A 19,567-nucleotide genomic window follows, 5' to 3' on the forward strand; every position below is an offset into this window, starting at 1 on the left:
GTCTCAGCGTCTCGGAGGAAGAGATCCGAAAGGTGGTCGTCAACACCCCTGGGGCCGTCGAGCCCATCCTGAGTGCAGGGAGGGACAAGGTGGAGGCCAGCGAGGACCCGCCCGGCATGGCTGCACATGTGGCTACTGCCGCGTGGCCGTGGCCTCTGCTCTGTTGGGACACGGCTCGTTGCCTGACAATGAGAGTAAAACCAGCAAGTAAGTGGGGGCGAGGCCCCGTGTCCCCGTGCCCGACCGGCCTGCATCCCTTTTCAGAAGCACTCGGGTCCAGGCCGTGCCCTCTCTGGAGAGCCCGTCCCCCTGCCCATCTGTGACGGGGACACCGGCAGGCCTGCGGACGAGGATGTGAGACCCTCCCGGGGGTCTCACAGCACAACGGTGGAGCCCCTTGCAGGAAGCAGAATGCTCCTGTGGTGACGCTGGTGGGTGGGGCTCGCCTCCCCTGCACAGGCTGGGGGTGTCCAGACCACCCCCTCACCCCTGCCCCGTGTGGGGCCCTGCGCCTGCGCCTGGCAGACCACCCTGCCCCACACTGGGGTGGCACCCAGCGGGAGGGGAGCGCCTCGCTCAGAGGGAGCCCTGCTTCCGTCACCCCCCGCAAGGCCATGTGAAGTGGCCGTCGTCCAGGTTCAGGGGTCGCTTCTCCGAATGAGTAAGCCATTCAGAGGTGTGGCGTGCTGCACCTGTGGACCAGCTCAGGCCCGACACGGCCACAAAGCACGGCCCCTACCTGAGCTGGAGGCTGGAGCTGACATGTCCGGTGGTCTCGCAGGCCTGCTGAGCCCCTCGGCGTGCTCTGGGGCGGAGACCCATTGGAGTCAGAGGGCTCCAGAGAAGATGGGCCATTGTGCACACAGAGGGTGGGCTCCAGATCGAACCCTCTGCACCGCCCCCACTGGCCGCCCGCCCGCCCGTTAAAGGCCCGCCTGCCGCTAAAGGCCCGTGCCTGCCTTTCAGTTGCCCAGCCAGGGAGCCCTGGCGCCGCCTGGACCCTGGGCTGCTGCAGTGGCTGCTGGAGGAGAAAGAGCGGGCGCTGGCAGTCCTCCAGGAGACGGTCAAGGTACAGGCCTACCAGCATGCGGTGAGGCGGGGAGCAGCCAGGCAGGGCCCCGGCCGGCAGGGGGCCCGCGAGCATATCCCAGAGATAGCCAGAAGCAGAGGGGAGACTGACCACCCAGCCTCGCCTGTCATCACGCCAGGGACCACAAGTCAGGGGCTGCAGACTCACAGGCCTTGCCACCCGGACATACTGGACGGCAGGCTCGAGGGCCCTGGGGCCCAGGCAGGGAGCAGAAGGCAGCTCCCTAAGACGCAAGCCTGGTTCTGGGGGCGTGTGCCTGTTCCCCCTGTCGCTGAGGGTCTCCAGCACTCCCGGGTTCAGGAGATGCTCGGGTCCCGTCACTGCCATTCAGCAGCCCCCACGTGCTCTGTTGGGCGTCCAGGCTGCATGTTTGGACCCGAGTCAGCGGGGGTGGGGCGTGCAGGCCGCACAGCCTCGGGTTTGGAGGAGCTGGAGAAATGGTGATGACAGAGCGGTTCCTGCTGGCTCCGCAGTCGACGCAGCTCTTTTGAGGAAGCAGGAAGGTGGCGTCATCCTGTGGTCTGCATCTGCTGGGCGGCAGGGAGGAAGCCCTGTCTCAGCAAGGCCCCTTGCTGCCCTCATGCCTGCCCGGCTCTGGGCCCTGTGCTGACACGGAGGCACGGCCCCCATGGGCCGCAGAACAGCGCGGTCTGGACCGCATGGTGTTCACTAGATGGGCACCACGACGCTGTGGTCTGCGCTGCAGTCGCGACAGTCAGACCGTCTGCCGGTTTTGACTTGGGGGAGGGGTTGGTGCCCCCCCACACACACACCACCAGATTGATCAAGGGCCAACTGCATTTGATTTTTGAAACCCAGAGGGCAAGACAGCTCACCTGCTGTTTGGTGGTGACACAGTTGAGTTCCGGTCCCGTCACTGTTGCTGACATCAGATAAAACAGATGCGGGTGGGGGCAGGGGGCGCCAAGGGGCAGCATCCTGGGGCTGACAGTGTTGGGGGGGTGCCGGGGTCCCAGCCTCCAGCGTCAGCTGAAACAAGGCAGCGCCCAGCTTCGGGACACCCCTGCCCTTCACGCTCACCGCCGAGGGGCAGTGCGGCCAGCCATGGTGTGCTGGCGCTCAGGGCCCTCGGAGGGTCGGTCTGCTGAGACGCCGGCCCCCTGCCTCAGCCAGCGGGAGCCCTCTGTCCTCTGGACACGTGTTCAGGGGCAGACGAACTTCCAGATCTGTTCACTCTTACTGCTGGGGCATGGCAGGCGCTCTCCTTCCAGGAGGGGAGTTTACACCCTGGCCGTGATTGGGAGAGGCTGGGGGGCAGCAGCTGTGCATGAGGACAGCTGAGCAGGAGCCCCGGGCGGGCGGTCCTCGACCATCTGTCTGCACGGGGACATGTTCTCAGCTGTTTCCCTTCAGAAGTGACCCCTGCATATGAGGCTGTCCCCTCGGCAGGCTTGCTCCGAGGACCTGCCCGGCCCGGCTGAGCCGCTGGGCAGGGCTGCAAAGGGAACCGGCCAGGAGGCTCCTTGGGTCTCTGGCAGCCCCTCCTTCTGGCCTGCCCTCTATCACCTGGGGTCTCAGGCTCATTTCAGGGGCCCACGTTTCTGCCCAGAGTGGCCTGCTTGAGGGCCTTTGGTCTGATCGCTGATGGTGTGGCCTTGCAGGGGGGCTGGCTGGACACTCAGCCTGGGGCTGAAGCTGCCCACCACAGGAGTGTGGACACGAGTCCCTCGGGTGTGTGTTCCTGCAGGTTCTGCAGATGAAGGTGGCCAGGCTGGAGCACCTGGTGAAACTGAAGGACCAGCGGGTCGGAGCGCTCACGCAACAGGGGGACCAGCCCCCTGGCAGGGGTACCCCGGGGCCAGAAGGGCCCCTTCCCCTGTCCACCAGACTCCAACCTCGAGCCCACTTGGAACTCCCCTAGACTGGGTGTTTCTGGGTGTGGCCACACACTGTCCATAGAGTGGAGAACCATGGATGGCCTGAGCCAGCTTGTCCACAAGCAGAGGCCTGGCCCATCCCAGCTGCCTGGCCGATGTGGCCCGAGGTTCCCCTGCTGCCCCCTGCCCCCCCTGCCTCCTCCCCCCAAGAAGACCAGTTTGGACATGAAGATGGGTCTGGTTCCCTGGAGCCCCTGAGCTGTCCTGGCATCACTGTGAGCGTGGAGCGTCTGTGGGCAGTTGTGTGCTGGGGGCAGTGGGGTGGGGGCAGCGTCGCGAGTCAGCCAGCCTGCCATCCCGGGAGCCCTGGGGAAACAGCTTGCAGGAGGTTGTGCTCCCTGAAGGGCACCTGTGGGGACCTCACGGTGGTCACCCGACACGGCCAGTCACCCCTCCTTGCTCTGGAAGTTTTGGGGGTCAAGGCGGAGCCAGGACCTGCAAGACGGGCTCCCCCCAGTGTATGTGGGGCCCTGGCCCTGGGTGGGGGCGTCAGGGTGGAGGCCAGGGAGTCCTGAGATGGCGAGGTTGGGGGCAGGGGGCTGTGTCCTCTGTCCTGTGTCCTGGCACTTGTGCCTTCCTGCTCCAGCATCCTGGGTACTCACCCACCCCCACCCCCTGCCCCCAACAACTGACTCACTGACCCTCCTCCCTGAATACACTCACACGCCCCGGGCCCCTGCAGGATTTCAGGAAGTAGCGTCAGAGCAGAAACCTCCGTTGGTTTCGGAGCTGCTCTGAGTCAGCCCACGTCCTCCCTGAGTCAGACGTGCAGCCCTGACCCCAGTGCATGGGTCCGGCCCCCCAGGCTTGGAAGGTTTGAGGCGGAGAGTCTGCTTCCTCCTCCACGGATGGCCTGTGGAGGCTGGTTGCGGGGGGTCGCCCAGGAGGGGCCATCTCAGATTTCTCCTGGGCACACCCTCGCCCCTGGAGAGGAGCCCCAGGATGTGTCTAGGGGCAGGTCCGGGCTGCAAGCAGCTCCTGCCGCTCCAGCGTCAGGAGCCGCAGAGGGAGATGGGCTCCACAGCCCAGCGCGCAGTGTCTCGGGGCTGGGGGCAGGAGTGGGCTCACCAGGGCACAAGGCGGGGGGGCCTCTGGAGGACCGTGCCCCCCACCCTGCCAGCTGAAGGCTCTGTGCCACTTGCAGGGGCAGGAATGCAGAGGAGCAGCCAGGCTGGGGGTCAGGCACAGGGCACACTGATTCAGCCTGGCCGGTGGCCGGGTGGCTGTGTGCTGGGCGGTGGGTTATGGGCAGAGCTGGCCAGGCCTGGGCCCTGGGGAGGCGCAGAGGCAGGCTGTCCCTGGAAGAACATGAGGTGAGGCTGCTCTGTGGCCACCCGCTGACCCGAGCTGTCCGTGCCGTCCGCTCACTGCTGCTGGCCAGGGGCAGCTGTCTGCTGGTAGAGGCCTGGGTCACTGTGAGTTCACCCCAGCTTTCCCCTCGAACCGTGGGTGCGGAGACAGCCCCTGGGGGTTAGTGATGTTAAAGTTAGGCTGCCCACGCCCTGCAACCAGGACGCAGACACCAAGGCCTGTTAGGTGTCCGCCTCCACAGGCGCGGGTGGACACCGGGGGGCCTGGCGTGTCATCTGGCAGATCTTTTTGCACGTGTGATTTCACGATTTTAAAAACATTTTTAAGGGGAGACCCTTGGAGGTGCAGAGATGTGCATGACATACTTCAGGCCCACAGGGACCCCGCCTGCCCAGGATGGGCAGAGGCAGCTTGCCCCCGGGCCTCCCTCCGCGAAATGGCCACGGTAGAGGTGCTGGGGAGGACACGCCCTCACTACCCGGGAGCCCTCCAGGCTGGTCCAAGGACGGCCCCGTGTGGCCAGGGCAGGAATCACGCCCTCCTGACCCTCCTTAAAAACGACGAGAGGCTGTGATGAGGGGCTGGAGGCCTGGTGGCCTTCCTGCCCGAGGAGGAGTGCAGGGCTCTGTGCTGATTCCCGTGTCAGCCAGAAGCCCTCCAGGCCTTCACCCACCTGAACGCAGGTGAGCGGTGTGCACTGCGCCACGGCGCCCCTGGTGTAGACAGAAGTGCCAGTGGCCTCCAGGCCTGTGGGAGCTCCTGGCCTCCCCCCGCTGCCCACATGACACCCTCCCCAGCTTGGCACGTCTGTTTCCGTGATTTCTGAAGCAACTCATCTGGCCTTTCCTTCCCAGATGTGTTTCGAGTGAGCGCCACTGACGTGGGGGAGATGCTGGCTACGACGAGCTGGACGTGCTGCTGTGGACGCGGCTCGGGGTCAGGGGGCGCCCACGGGGCTGCTACGCAGGAAGGTCCTCCAGACGGGGTGGTTGGTGCTGGGGCCACGACCTGCCCGGAAACCCTGCCCTCCCCACGTGGCACGCCACAGTCCAGCGGGAAGTGGGGCCTGGGGCGAGGGACAGGCCGCGCCCCTGAAACAGAGCTGGGAGCAGGGATGAGAACAGGCGGACGTGTGGGAGGAGGGGCCTTGGGCGCCCAGCAGGGCTGACTTCTGAGCAAAGGCGTGAAGAAAGCGAGGGGCTGCAGCTCAGACGTGGGGCAGAGGCCCAGCACGGGGCGTCGGGGGTGGAGGCTGTGCGAGGCTGAGGCTGAGAAGACCCGGGCTGCGGCGCCTCTGGGGCGGCCCGACCTCGTGGGCGTTGCTGATGCCGCACGGCGAGGGCTCCAGAAGGCAGGGGCACGGGTGCTTGACCACAGGACCACAGCGCCATCCTGGAGGGTGGGGTGGGGTGAACCCCAGGCTTCCCGCTCCCGGGCTTCAAGGCTGAGAGCGGGCCAGGCCGCGTGTCTGCTCCAGAAGGTGCAGCGGCTGGCCTGGTGCAGCGGCTGTGTTGAGTGCTCTCTGACACGCGAGAAACACCTTTCCAGTGGAAAAACACCCTAGCTGCACAGAATGTGTGAGAAGTGAGCTAGTGGCAGCCTCCACGGAACCAGGGCAATACTGTGATTATTCTCCAAATAAAAAGTCTATAGAAAACTGGCCTAGAGGTTCACCCAGAACATGAAGTCTGCTTAGCTCAAAAAGTGAAAGTGTTAGTCGCTGAGTCCTACTCTTCGCAACCTCATGGACTGTAGCCCGCCAGGCTTCTCTGTCCATGGAATTCTCCACGTGAGGATACTGGAGTGGGTTGCCCTTCCTTTCTTCAGGGATCTTCCAGATCCAGGGATCAAACCTGAGTCTCCTGCATTGCAGGCAGATTCTTTACTGTCTGAGCCACCAGGGAAGTCCTGTTTAGCTCAAAGCTTTGATTAAATTCAGGTAGTAAATTAGCACAAATTCAATGGCACCCCACTCCAGTACTCTTGCCTGGAAAATCCCACGGACAGAGGAGCCTGGTGGGCTGTAGTCCATGGGGTCGCTTAGAGTCGGACACGACTGGGCAACATAACTTTCACTTTTCTCTTTCATGCATTGGAGAAAGAAACGGCACCCCACTCTAGTATCCTTGCCTGGAGAATCCTAGGGACGGGGGAGCCTGGTGGGCTGCCGTCTATGGGGTTGCACAGAGTTGGACATGACTGAAGCAACTTAGCAGCAGCAGCAGCAGCAGCAGTTGACAGAGATTAGAAATGAAAACCCAGAGAAAAGGCAGGAAAGAACAGCAACTGGCTGCTGTCCCAAGGTGGGTCGGGCCCTCGGTGCCCCAGGGGGCAGCTCCAGCGCTCCGGGGGCCCACCACTGCCGCCGGGCGGGGCTGCCCTGGAAGGGACATGCTGACTTGCCGAAAGAGGTGGAAAGCTGCCTGGAGAACAGGCTGGCAGAAGCCCATCGGTTCACAGCGATGGCTCTTGGGCAGAACGGTTACTTCCGTGTTGCTGACAGTTCCCATCAGAGCAGTGTGTGCTACAGTCAGGAAAAAGTGAGAAGAATGCTTCTGGCAAGCTCACCTGGGAGTCCTGCTTCTGGGTCACACACACACTGGACATCTGTCCCGTCCCTCCTTGTTCAAAGAGAGACCCTCCTTCAGAGAACCAGCCAACGCGGCAGCTGGAGGCACGATCCACCTCTTGCCTTTCAGCGAGAGCAGAGCCACGGCGTGTCCAGCGGGGTGCTGTGGGGACTCGGAGGGCCCGAGCATCCCTGGCCTCACCCCAGGGGAGGTGAGAGGACCCCAGGCGCAGCCCCCTCTGCCCCACCGCATGTTCTGCGGGGTCTCAGTTCCCACAGTGTAACAGGCCACACGGGGTGAAATGCCCCCGACTCCACCCTCAAGTCAGCTGAGTGGCTGTCCAGGCAGAGGGCAGACACAGAGGCCGAGGAGGTGGGCAGGGGCAACGCAGGGCTGGGGGTGGGAGGTGGCATGTCTGGACGCCCCCGCGGCGGCAGTCACCTGGACTGACGGCCCCCAGCCCCCCAGCCCGGGGGCACTGTGCTGCCCACCGCTCCCCACACACAGCCACACCGGGCAGCTGGCTGGTGGGTGCTGAGCCTTCTCTGGGTGCCCAGAGGGAAGCCCACCCACCGGGCCGGGCCCCAGGAGAGACCAAGCATTCGTTGCTGGCCCCTCGGACCCCCTTCACCACTGCAAGGTCACAGGTCCTCACACAGGTGCAGACATGCTCACATTCAGGCCCCAGGCCTCCCCTTTGTTCCCACCACCTGGGGCCCTGGCTCTGACCCACCGGGCTGGGTGTTTAGGGCTCTAGCGGGCCTTCTTCCCTGTGACCCGAGGCTGCTTGCAGCAGGGTCTCAGGACTCCTGCCTCGATCCCAGCACAGCCCCTTTCCCAGATCCAAGGTCCTCCCAGCCCCCACCTGGGTCCGGGGCAAGGAGTCAAGGGGCGCTCCACTGAGAGCTCCCAGGGGGATAGCGCCCCCACCCCATGCCCCCACCCGACCAGCCAGGCCGGGGGTGTCTCTGTCCACCAGGGGATGGGGAGGGTTCCCTGGGAAATGCCTGGGGCCAGGAGGAGGTTGGCTGGGGCTTCACAGGTCCTTGTCCTTGGCAAGCTTGGCTCACCGGCCGCTCTTGGCCTGCTTCCTCCGCATGGCGGTGGCGACTGCTGGTGGAGGCAGGCAGGACCCATCTCGGGCTCTGTGCCCACCCCCAGCGTCCCCAACACCTAACTGACCCCCAAGCCTCTACAAAGGGGCTTTTGGTGTTTGTGGGGACCCCAAGGGGCCTCGGATCAGGGACACTGAACTTCAGGAGGGGCATCTGCCTGTGGATCAGTCTGGCGAAGACCCGGGGGAGGCCCAGGGGCTGTAGAGGCCGAGGACCCAGGGGAGGCTCATGGCCATAGAGGTCAGGGGCGAGGGGGTGGGGTGGGGGAGGCTCAAAGGACCATAGTGGCCGAGGACCCAGGGAGGCCCAGGGGCTGTAGAGGTCGAGGACCCTGGGGAGGCTCATGGCCGTAGAGGTCGGGGGCGAGGGGGTGGGGCGGGGGAGGCTCAAAGGACCATAGTGGCCGAGGACCCAGGAGATGCCCAGGGGCTGTAGAGGCCGAGGACCCAGGGAGGCCCAGGGGCCGTAGAGGCCGAGGACCCGGGGAGGCTCATGGCCATAGAGGCCGAGGACCCAGGGGAGGCCCAGGGGCCGTGGAGGAACGGGGCCGTGGAGGCTGTAGCTGCTGAGGGGGGAGGCCTGAAGGAGACAGATCCTTCCCCAAACCTGGGGGCCCAGCCCCTCGGTGAGAAAAGAGACCCCGGCTTCTGGGTTACGGACGGTAGTGATTGCCGGGCCAGCCCTGTGTGCACGGGCGTGTGGTGTGTGCACACCTGTGTGCAGGCCCAGTGGTCCAGGTGCTCAGAGGGGCTCCCCGTGCCCGGGGTGGGGACAGCCGGGTCAGCCCTGTGGACAAAGGGGCCATATTCTCCCTCTGGCTGGGGATCGGGAAGGCCAAGGTGCCCCGGGAGGCCGCCCGCGCTGTGGCCTTGAGCGGAGGCAAGTTCCCATGGCCCGGCTAGCATCCCAATCTGCCCGGGAGGGAGAGGATTATCTCCCAGCAAGGGAGTCACACAGACTCAGCCTTGAAACCCCGCCGCAGAGGCAGGGGGGCTCCAGACCCAGCCTTAACCCCTTGTCTCCCCACCTGGCCCACATGCAGGTCCTGCCCGGGGACCCAGCGTGCACAGGTGCCGCCCATGGGCACCCCAGGCCACGGGGGCCGCTCACCATGCTCACGCTGCCTACAGCCTGGGTCAGGCTCGCGGCCGGACACCCCAGCCCAGGAGGCCCCGGGAGCCTCCGGGGGCTCGGCCCAGACAGTTTCCCGTCAGCCCTCCAGGCCCCTGTCCTCTGACAGGTGTGGGGACACCCGTTTTGGCAACAAACCTCGGACGGCCAGGCGAAGGCAGGTTCAGAGCAACCGCACAGGGTTCGCTGCAGCCGCATGCCCCTGGCTCCCAAGTGCTCCACCCCGTGGGCCTCGGGCCACAGGCCTCCCTCCCCTGCTCTTCAAGGGCCCTCGGGGGGTCTCCAGTCTGAGGACTCTGCTGTCTGCTCTGCCGGGGGCAGCTCCTCTCGGGTGGACAGACCTCGCGGGCAGACACCCTTCGGCCTGCTGCGCCTGAGGGCTTCGCCAAATTCAGTGTCTCCCTCACAGCGGGAAGCTGAACCACTCAAGGGCAGGCCCCCAACCCGGCCTCGGGGTGGCGAGTGCCTGCAGTTACTAAGCCGGGGAACCGCATGTTGGGGTGCAGGGCCAGCTGGGAGAGGGCGCGGCCTCACTGTCTGGGAACCCGCCAGGGGTTGACGCAGCCGCCTCCGGGGCTGGGAGCTGCCTGAGCTGAGCAGACAGCTGCAGGGACAGCCCCCCCCCCGCCCGCCGGGAGCGCAGGCAGGGAGGGAGTGAGCGGCCGTGAAGGACGCCCCTTATCGCGGGCCCGCTGTGTGCCAAGCACGTCCTTCAGGGCCAGCAGAGATACTTTCTGTCCTGTGGGCAGAGGGCGAGCCCAGCCCAGCACGTTCTGCATTCCGGGGGCCACTTGTGGGGGCCCCGCCCGCAGCAACAGGGCCCAGGACCCTGCGTGGGCCTGTGTGGACGCCACAGAGTCGGGGAGCATGGCGTGTCCCGGCCTGGGTGCATGCTGGCGGCCGCAAGACTGCGGGGCAGGACCCCGCCTGAGCTTAGCCCGGTCCCTGGCCGGCCTCCCTGGAAGCCAGCCATTATGCCTGCCTCTGGGGATCATCCTCACTGCCTGGGGAGGGGGCTGGAGGCGGCGGTGCCCGCTCCACTCGGCTCCTGTTAAAGTCTGACGGTGCAGGGACGCTGGGAGCAGGCTGCGCGGCCAGAGTGAGGGGAGGGGCCGGGGTCCCCGCCCTGAGCTTGGGGTCCACTCCAGGCCCCGAGGGGCTGCACAGCACCTGGCAGCAGAGTGGTGCTCGGGTGCACCCGTCAGGCAGGGAGCTGCCCTAGCATCCCGTGGCTGGCCTTTCTGCCTGTGGCCACTCCGGGTGGAAGCCAGCTCTGCGTCCATCCCTTCATCCCCAGAGTCCACAGAGCAAGGCTTCCAGGGGCTGAGACTCCAGGGGCTGGCGTCTCCGGGGGCCACAGCCAGGTGGGCTGGCTGGGACTAAGCTCCTCGTGGGAGGCCCAGCCTGCAGCCTCCTTCTCCCTTGGACTAGCTCTGCCTGGCAGCCTGAGGGAGGCTTCCACACAGACTCTGCCAGGTCAGCACCTGCCTCCCAGGGGCCTTGGGGGAAAGACAGACGGCGGGCCTGGCCCCCTGCTTCCCACCGGCCACCCTTTAGGCTCCCCAGGCTCTAGCTGGTAGGGGGCCAGCCACTCCGGCATCCGAGCAGGGCCAGCAGGGTCCACACACCTGAGGCCCGGAGCCGCTGCCCCCGCCCGTCTCCTCTCCGAGCCTCTCTGGTTCCCCACGTGGTTTATAATCAGCAGGCACTGATGTTACAATCAGGTCAGCAGGACGACCAGGAGGGCCTTGGAGGGCTCTGGGGGGCGGGCCTCGCACCCTGGACTCCCTGCCTGCCCACCTGCCTCCTGCCGCCTCCCTCCTGCAGGCCTGCTGCTGCCCGCCTGAGGAGACAGGGTCAGGGTCAGGAGTGTCTCCCAAAAGCTGAAGGAGGCAGCTGTGAAGGGGAGGGCTGGTGGCGGTGGGGGCTCAGGGCAGGAGGCCCCAGGGGTGGGGGGACCCCGAGTGGTTTTGGAGAATGGGGGACCCACGGAGATGGCCCCAGGGCTGCCGCCTGAGTTGGGGCTCCACCCCTCAGCCTGGCACTCAGCAGGTGGCCCCCTCGAGCCTCTGAGCTCCCTGGGAGGGGGGTTTCCTCTTCCACCAAAGGTCCCCCCTCCCCAGCAGAGGCAGGGGTCTGACACCCCCTCCGTGGCCCCCTCTAGCCCAGAGATTGGCCCCTCCCAACGGCCCGGGAGACCCCTGAGCAGCTGACCGCCCACTGGCGTCTGCAGGCCCCGGCAATCCCTCGCCAGGCTGCAAGGCTCCCAGAGGCCCGAGTGGGGCTGCGGACAGGCTCCTGGCCGGGGCTCTGGCCCCCTCTATCCAGCCCGGCATCTGCAGTGTCTCAGCTACACCCCCGGCCCCGAGGGGTCCGGGCCCTGGTGGGGGTGTCAGCGAGGTCTGGGCCAGGGTGGCGGAAGCCCTGCCACGTTCTCGGTGGTGCTGGCTCACCTGGCCCCTCGCACGGCCGCCTGTGCCCTCGCTGCCTTTGCATCCAGGAGCCCGGCCCTCAGCCCCCAGGCCCACCGGTCGGGTGAGCGTGAGGGGCTGCTGCACACGGACACACAAACAACACACGCACGCCAGGCACACAGAGACAGTCACACACACACCAGGCGCACACACACGCCAGGCACACACACACACACACACACCAGGCACACACACACACACACACACGCCAGGCACACACACACACACACGCCAGGCACACAGACACACACACACACACACCAGGCTCACACACACACACAGGCACCAGGCACACAGACACACACAGACACAGAGACACACGCCAGGCACACACACACACACACACCAGGCTCACACACACACACGCCAGGCACACAAACACATGCACACCAGGCACACACAGACACGAGGCACACACGCCAGGCACACACAGACACAGGCACAGAGGCACACACACGGACACAGGCGCACACACACACCAGAGACACCTCAGAGCAAAGGCAGGGCGGGGCGGGGCGGGGCGGGGCACGGTGGGGGCCATCCTGGGTCCAGGGGTCGCAGGCCACCCCAGGGCCGAGGGGGCAGAGGGCGTGAGGGCTGCACAGCAGGACCCTGGGACTCAGGACGGGGGGTGGGTGGGGACACCCAAATGGCCAGTCTGTTTCAGACTCAGATCACCCCTGTCATCCCCCACGGGGGGAAATGTCTGTGAACAGGGCGGTGGGCATCCGTCCACAGAGACCAGCTGTGCCCCCGCCAGAGGGTACTGACTGGCAGCCCCATCCACGGGCAGGAGCTGAGTGTTGTGAGTGGGTGGCAGGGGGTCTTCGGTCAGCCGTCCAGGGACTCCCTCATCTGTCCCCGCATGTCCCCCCAAGACTGCAGGGGCCCTGCCCTTCTTCAGACCCCCGGGGCCCTGGGGAAGAGCTGAGCACAGGGTGGCCTGCGGGTCCTCTGGGCTCCCGGGGGTGGGTCCAGGGCTCAGTGCCCTGGCAGGAGGGGAGATGCCGTTCCTGAAGGCTGCCCCCGCGTGCGTGTTCCGGGCCGTGACGCAGGCCGCGCACAGGGAGATAAGGCCCGGAGGAGGCTGCGGGCCAGGCCTGGCCCCGTCCCAGGTCTGCAGGGGCCCGCCCGCTAGGGCTGGGCGCTCTGCTCAGAGCAGGTCTTTGTGCCCCAATCTCCCAGGTGCGGGGGCGGCCGGGGTCCTTGGCACAGCGCGGCCCGTGACCGCACGTGACGGCCGCCCCGCCAAGGTCTCTGCCTGGCATAAAAAGGCGCCAGGCGGTCAGAGCCGCAGAGCCGCGGTCCTCACGCAGCTCTCCACCACGCTGCCCTGCTCGCCTGCCGCCGGGACCCTAGACCGAGCCTGACTGCGACCAGGTAAGGCCCGTGGGCCTCCCGGTCTCCCCCGCAGCCCGCCGGCCGCACGGCTTGCTCGCACCCGGACCCCTGCAGCCACGACCACAGCTCGTTCAGACTGACCCGAGCCGGCACGGACCCCGGACCTGCAGCCACGCCACTCGCTGTTCCTTTTTCCTATGCATATACTTCTTTGAGGGTCTGGCCTAAAGAGGTGTAGGGCATGGGAAAATGGGGCCCCGAGGTTCCCCTGCACCAGAGCCTGCTCCCCGCTGGGCACCCGCCTTGAGACCTCCACGCTCCGCACGCCGGGTCGGGGCTCCTGACCTCTGCTTTGGGTTGAGGCGGGGGCGGCGGGCGTCACGGGTCGTGGGACGGGATGGGGTGGGGGGGTCACAGGTCGTGGGATGGGATGGGGCGATCTTCACTCCCGTGGGTGTGGTCCAGGCACCGTCCCTCGTGGGACGGCCGGCCTGGAACTACAGGGCGCCTGACGTGCCCAGAGGTGGGGGGTGTCAGCGGGGGTGGCCATGGGGCTGCTTCTCCACCCTCATCGCGCTGTGATGAGTGCAATTCAAATAAAAATAACTCCGTGTAAAGTTCAGTGTGAAGAGTGTTGATACGGTGCGTTTAAAACAAACCTCCCTCATCCTGTGGTTTTTCCCTCATCCAAGCTGGTGGCGGGGGGGTGGGGGGCACATCAGTAAGAGTGGTCTTGGGGGAACTTATTAAAAAAAAAGAAAAACACGAGGGAGTGAGAAGACTCCTAGACATGTCAGCTGGGAGGGCGGTGGGTGGGGAGCTTTCTGAGGACCTTTCTAACAACCAGGGTCATGGGGACAGGGCCCTCTCAAGTGATGGGGCGGGTGGCCCAGGACTCCCAAGGCTGCAGTGGAGACAGTCCACCCCAGCACTGCCCGGGGCACCTGCCGGGTGGTGGGAGCTCCCTGGTGAGGGCGCCTGGAAAAGGGGCCAAGGGGGTCCAATGAATGGGGGGTGTAAGCAGGGACTGTCGGGCTTACCGGCTGATTGACCCACCAAGCACAGCTTTATCAGCCGTCGTCCCAGGCTCAGCTGTAGGACGGTCCTGCGGGGGGTAGGAGAAGGGGACAGGCCGCAGCTCCTGGAGGCACCCAGGCTCAGGCAGACGCCCACCCCCAGCATGTGCTCCCTTCTGTCCATCCTCACCAGAGCACTGGGGCTCAGCTCCCCTGGGACCCTTGAGTGTTGAGGAAAGCAGGTGCGACACCCTCAGTGCATGAGGGACAGCAGCACTGAGCCAGACGCCTGTTTCCTGCGATGGGGAGAGAGGTGGGCCGTGGGCAGGGCTGGGTCCAGGCCGTCAGCTGCTCCAGGGAACGGCTCCTGAGCACAGGGAGGGAAATCCCTCAGACCCACCACGGCCTGCCAGGCATGCCCTCCCCCTGGGTTCTGGACTTGTCCCAGCTGCAGGGGAGGCATCCCTCGTGGGCAGCTCCCTGGGCACAAACACAGGCCTGGGAGTGTCCACCAGGAGGTGGAGCAGGGCAGGCCAGCGTGTCCTCTATCAGCTGAGTCCAGCAGAAGGGCATGGAGAGGCAGCCAGGGCCGGGCCTGGGGCTGGGAGGCCTTCGGGAAAGCCAGGTGATGCCAGACAGGCTGTCGGTCGTGGGGGGCTTTGTCCTGTGAAAGGTGGGGTGGGGGAACGGCCCTCCCCACAAACCTCAGGGCGGCTTCCCTGGGGAGGTTTCCCTCCACCTGCCGCCTGGCCACTTGCAGTCACCGCCAGGGCTGGGAATGTGGGTCTCACCAGCCTGCGGGGGCGGTGACACGCAGCCCTCCAGCTGCAGAGGCCAGGAGCCCTGGAGGCCGCGCAGCCCTGAGGTCCTGACCCCTGGAAAACGATGGTTGGGGACGGCAGGTCCTCTGCCACCAGCTGTCGCTGAAACTGGAGGACGGAGAATCGGTCATGGCCTGTCCATCACTGCAGAGCAGGGCTGGGCTGGGGGCACCCCCACACCCCAAGAGGGCTTGGTGGGGCTGCCTCTGCTCTGCAGGCCCATTCTTTCTACTTGACGTGGGGGTGGCCTGGCTGGGCATGCCCGTCCCTGAGCCACAGCTGGAGGCACGGCCTGGGATGAGAATGGGAAAGAGACTGGGAACGGGCTGGCAGGGGGTGGGCAGGGTGATCACTTGCACTTGGTGTCCGTCAGAATCCTGCACAACGGCCACGCTGGGGGCCTTCCTTTGGGCTGCCTGCTACCTGTCTCCTGTCCTGCAGGCAAGGGAAACCGGGGCGGGGGGCGGGGGTGGCAGGCAGGTATGGATCCTGGCTCCCAAGCTTTTCCCCATGATGGGGGACCAGGGTCGGAGGACACAGCCCCCAGAGGCTCCGCCCCCAATGCCGCAGGGCAGGCGCCTCCAGGCCCTTCTGGTGTCCAGCTCTGAGGTCACCGTTGAGGTGGATTCAAACGCAGGGTGACAAACACCTTCCCTTCCTCCTAATCCTGTTGGTTTCCACATTCGTGCACAAAGCTCGGAGCACCCAGCACAAGAAGCCACCTTGACTCCGACTGGAAGGCCAGCTTCCAGCACCTTCTGTCAGATAAGCTGTCCCTGACTGTGAGGGCCCAGCACAGCCCCGTCCTCCTTGGCCTTTGGTGGCTCGCTGACCGTCCCCTCCTACACAATCCTGTGGCTGTTTTCAGGGAGGAAGCAGCTCCAAAACCTCCTCAACTGTAAACTGTCCACAGTCCTGAGGCCAAGAGGGCCCAGTCCCAGCAGCAAGGGAGATGGAGGGTGCAAGCCCGCCAGGCACCGCGGTCTCTGCAGGTGGACACCAGGCGTAGCCCCGCACGCCCCTGGTGTCTGGCCGGCCTCAGCTGCGGGCTTCCGGGCGCACACACTCCCTTAGGAGGCGCCCCCGTCTCGAGTGGGGCCCAGAGGCCCCAGGCGCCCCAGGACAAGGCCAGCTCGGTGGGCACCCCGGTCCTGGCATCTGGGAGGCAACACGCTGGGGGCTGCCCGCCGCACGAGGCCCACGCCGAAGCTGGGGGCTGGTTCCGCTCGGAAGGAGCCCGGAGGCTGAGCCAGAGCAGGGGGCTCAGGCAGAGGCCCGGGGGAGCGGCGGCGGCGGCGCGGGTCGCGCGCTCAGCCGAGAGTCCTGCAGGGGGCGCTGCTGTTTCACACGGCGAATCGGGACGAGGTTTCGGTTTGCGGGGAAAAGAGGGTGGAGCCGGAGAGGATGTCCCCGCCCACCGGGGCAAGCCCCACCCCTTCTCCCGCCGGCCCCGCCCCCTCCCGCGGGCCCGGGCGGAGGAGCGCTCCGGGGCGCCCCGTCCCTGGGCGCTCAGTTTCCCGGTCCGGCCCCGCGGGAGGACGGCGGCACCACGTCCGCGCGGCCGAAGCGCCGCCCAGGAGGAGGCTCTGGAGAGGCCAGGGCCTCGGGAAAGCCGCCCGCCCGCCGGCCTCCCACTGGGCCGAGGCGGCGCTGCCCCGCGCCCTCCGGAGCGCGGACGCCGGGGGGAGGACAGAGTGGACGCGGCCGCTCTCCCACCGCCCCCAGCACGCAGGCGCCCCTTCCGGAAGCAGTTTCTGTCCCCGGTAGACGAGCTCCGACCCACGGGCCCCACCCCGGAGCCCACCCAGGCCAAGCCCGCCCCTCGCCCGATCCTCGGGCGCCTCGGCTCCGTGGCCGCCGCTGTGTATCCGGAGGGTCGGTTCAGAGCTGTAGGGAGGCGACGGGGCAGCACCGAGCTCCCCCGTGAAGTGAACACATTTCCACGTTCTTCATTTAAACTTTTTTAAATGGAAATATACAGTCAACACCAGCTCCTCTTTCGGCCACGCAGGACCTGACATGGAAGCGCAGCGGTGAAGCCACAGAAATGGAACGACAGTCTGAGTCTCCTCCGCTGCGGACAGGCTCCTCGGGCTTCGGGAGCCATGGGATGTTCACGGGGACAGAATCCAGACGGCACCGCGCCGCGGCCGCCCCTGCCGGACGCCAGGTGGCCAGCGAGCTAGCCGTCTGGAGGCCGAAAGAGGGCGCCCGACACTGCGGAGTGGCCCCGGTGACCTCGCCAAACTGAGCGGGCTTCGTCAGGCGCAAGACGGGCTAACTTTTGACCCTCTTGCAGAAGTGGCCTCCGAGGACTTGGGCCTGGACGCCGTGGGCACCAAGCGTCTGATCGCGGCTCATATGGAGGATGGGGGCAGCTCCTGGCGGGAGGGAGGAGTCCCAAGGGCCTGAGCAGGTAAGACTCCCATGGGAGGGGAAGCCCCAGGCCTGGCAGGAACGCCCCACCTGCCAAAGGAGTACACGGATGGATGGCTCTCCTCCCAGACCCGCCCCAACTCCCAACCCAGCCTGGGGGAGGGCCCCCTGTACACACTCCTGGGGACTTCAGTGCCCCCGTGCCCACGGTCTCGGGGGGCTCCCCTGCTCTACACCTGGAGACCTCAGCGGGCCTGGCTGTGCCTGCTCGCCCCGCGCAGCTGCTCCGGGGAAGCCAGTCCACTGGGCCGAAGCTGCCACAAAGGATGGAGGCGGGAGGCAGCGCCACTCACAACCCGGCTCCGGACAGATGGTGGGGCCGGGAACTGGGCCCAGCTTGCTGGGTGGGACCAGCCGAACACAGTTCTGCAGGGCTGGGCTGCACATACAAGCTCAGGAGGTGGGTTTACCTGGATGACCCAAATCCCCCTCCCCAGATAAACAGAACCTGCTGCTGCTGCTGCTGAGTCGCTTCAGTCGTGTCTGACTCTGTGCGACTCCATAGACGGCAGCCCACCAGGCTCCCCCATCCCCAGGATTCTCCAGGCAAGAACACTGGAGTGGGTTGCCATTTCCTTCTCCAATGTGTGAAAGTGAAAAGTGAAAAGGAAGTCGTTCAGTCGTGTCTGACTCTTAGCGACCCCTTGGACTGCAGCCCACCAGGCTCCGCCATCAATGGGATTCTCCAGGCACCTAATTGCTTTCAATTCAGAGGCACAAAGCAGGCCATTTGCACCTCCTCCAGCTCTGTGAGGTCTGATCGAGGGAAAGGGCTACGGCCAAGAAGGCAGAGGCGGGCAACTGAGGACTTGCTACGTGGTCTCTGCTGCCCCCGCCCCGCTGGCCGGAGGTGCTGGAGGGTGAGGACGGCCCCTCCCCCCAGCACCCACTGTTCAGCCTGCACGGGAATCTGCCACGGGAGGGAGTCCAGCGTCCGCAGTCACTCCCGGGACAGGTGGGCTCAGCCAGCGTCTGTGCTGCAGGCTGTCCTGCTCGGCAGGAACGCAGGTCACGAGGAGCTAGGCAGGGTCGGGAGGGGCTGGTCCGCGAGGGCCCCTTGGGCCCGCCCACACACTCTGCAGGGGCTCACTCTGGTCACAGGAGCTGCCCCCAGATTTGAGTGGCAGGAAGGAAGGGGTCTGCTGGCACAGGGCAAGGACACGTCTGTGCCCGGCTCCTGGCAAGGGCCCAGAGGAAGGACAGCGTCTCCTGAGCTGCTCTGCTGGGCCGCTGCCCCGCGTCCCCTGCCCCCACCTCCCAATCCTCCGGATAGCCAGGCGGGTGCAGGGGCTGCTCTACAAGCCCTCGGTCCTCGTCCCGGTGCCTGTAGCGCTTCACTCCTCACTGGATGTGGCCGCGTCCCTGGCGTGAAGCTGGCCTCAGGGAAGTGGGTGGCGAGATCTGGGGGCCGGTGCTCCGTGGGGAGGCTGCCAGTCAGCCAGCCCTCTGTCTCCCCCAGCCCTGGCCGGCCTGAGTCTTCCCCCTCCACGCCACTGGCAGACGGATACGGGGCGCGTCCTAGTTGACCTGCAGGGCACTGCTGCAGGAACCCATCTAGGGAGCCGCACCCTCAGGCAGACAAGGCCCCGCTGGCGGCTGGATCCAGCCCCCAGCCCTGAAGGCTTTGAAACGGACAGGGTGAGTCTGCAGCCTGGGCCTCGGAGGGTGCTGGCCTGGGCTGGGAACCAAGGCTGCCCCCCCTGCCCACGTCGGCCCGCCTGGCTGCCTCGCTTCAAGATTAACACCCCAATCCCACCCTCAAGCACTCTTGGGCTTAGCAGGGAGCAGGGGCCAGCCAGCGTGGTCCTTGACCTGGTGGGGTGAGGGTTGGAATTTAAATCCTTAGCCGTGTCAGGTGGGGTGTCTCCTGAGATGACTGCAGGATGTCCTGTGAGTCGCACGTGCCTGGGGTGCCCCCAGGATGCTCATGGACAGGCTCCTGAGCGCAGCTGTGGACGTGGGTGTCCCGCCACCATGACAGCAGCCGAGCTGTGGGTGCTCGGAGTCCCTGGGCCGGCCGCGGTGCCTCCCCAGCCTGGTCGAGGGAGTGAGCCGCAGCTCCTGACTGCGCCAGGCGCACAGAACCTGTGGGACAGGCACCCGCTAGGTCATAGAGCCTCAATCCCCAGCCCGTGGGCCAGTACCGGTGCCGTCCGTTAGAACTGGGTGGTACAGCAGGAGATGAGCGGCAGCTGGACTCGGGCAAAGCTCACCTGCCGCTCCCCATCCCTCACGGTACTGCCCGAATCAGCCTCCTCTGTGCAAAATCTGTCTTCCCCGGAACTGGTTCTGCGTCCAAAAAGGGTGGGGATCACTGGCTTAGATGGAGGGGAACGTTTGTTGGGAATCCCTGCCGCTGCTGCT

The 19,567-nt window shown here is 66.2% G+C and overlaps 2 protein-coding genes and 1 non-coding gene across 3 annotated transcripts; all 3 read left to right on the forward strand.

Annotated features, from left to right (window-relative positions):
- Window positions 745-3,000, forward strand: LOC106503655. Its single transcript, XM_018041621.1, has 3 exons — window positions 745-869; window positions 967-1,069; window positions 2,799-3,000. The coding sequence occupies exons 1-3, from the start codon at window positions 763-765 to the stop codon at window positions 2,970-2,972; spliced, it is 384 nt and encodes a 127-aa protein (XP_017897110.1). The 5' UTR covers window positions 745-762; the 3' UTR covers window positions 2,973-3,000.
- Window positions 13,105-13,202, forward strand: MIR202 (microRNA 202). Its single transcript, NR_129642.1, has one exon. It is a non-coding gene; the product is annotated as a microRNA 202 (primary transcript).
- Window positions 15,281-17,722, forward strand: LOC108634001 (translation initiation factor IF-2-like). Its single transcript, XM_018041097.1, has 3 exons — window positions 15,281-15,405; window positions 15,681-16,695; window positions 16,779-17,722. Exons 1-3 carry the CDS (start codon window positions 15,281-15,283, stop codon window positions 17,016-17,018), a joined length of 1,380 nt encoding a protein of 459 aa, XP_017896586.1. The 3' UTR covers window positions 17,019-17,722.

This window comes from Capra hircus, chromosome 26, assembly GCF_001704415.2.
Source record: "Capra hircus breed San Clemente chromosome 26, ASM170441v1, whole genome shotgun sequence".
Taxonomy (NCBI): Eukaryota; Metazoa; Chordata; class Mammalia; order Artiodactyla; family Bovidae; genus Capra; species Capra hircus.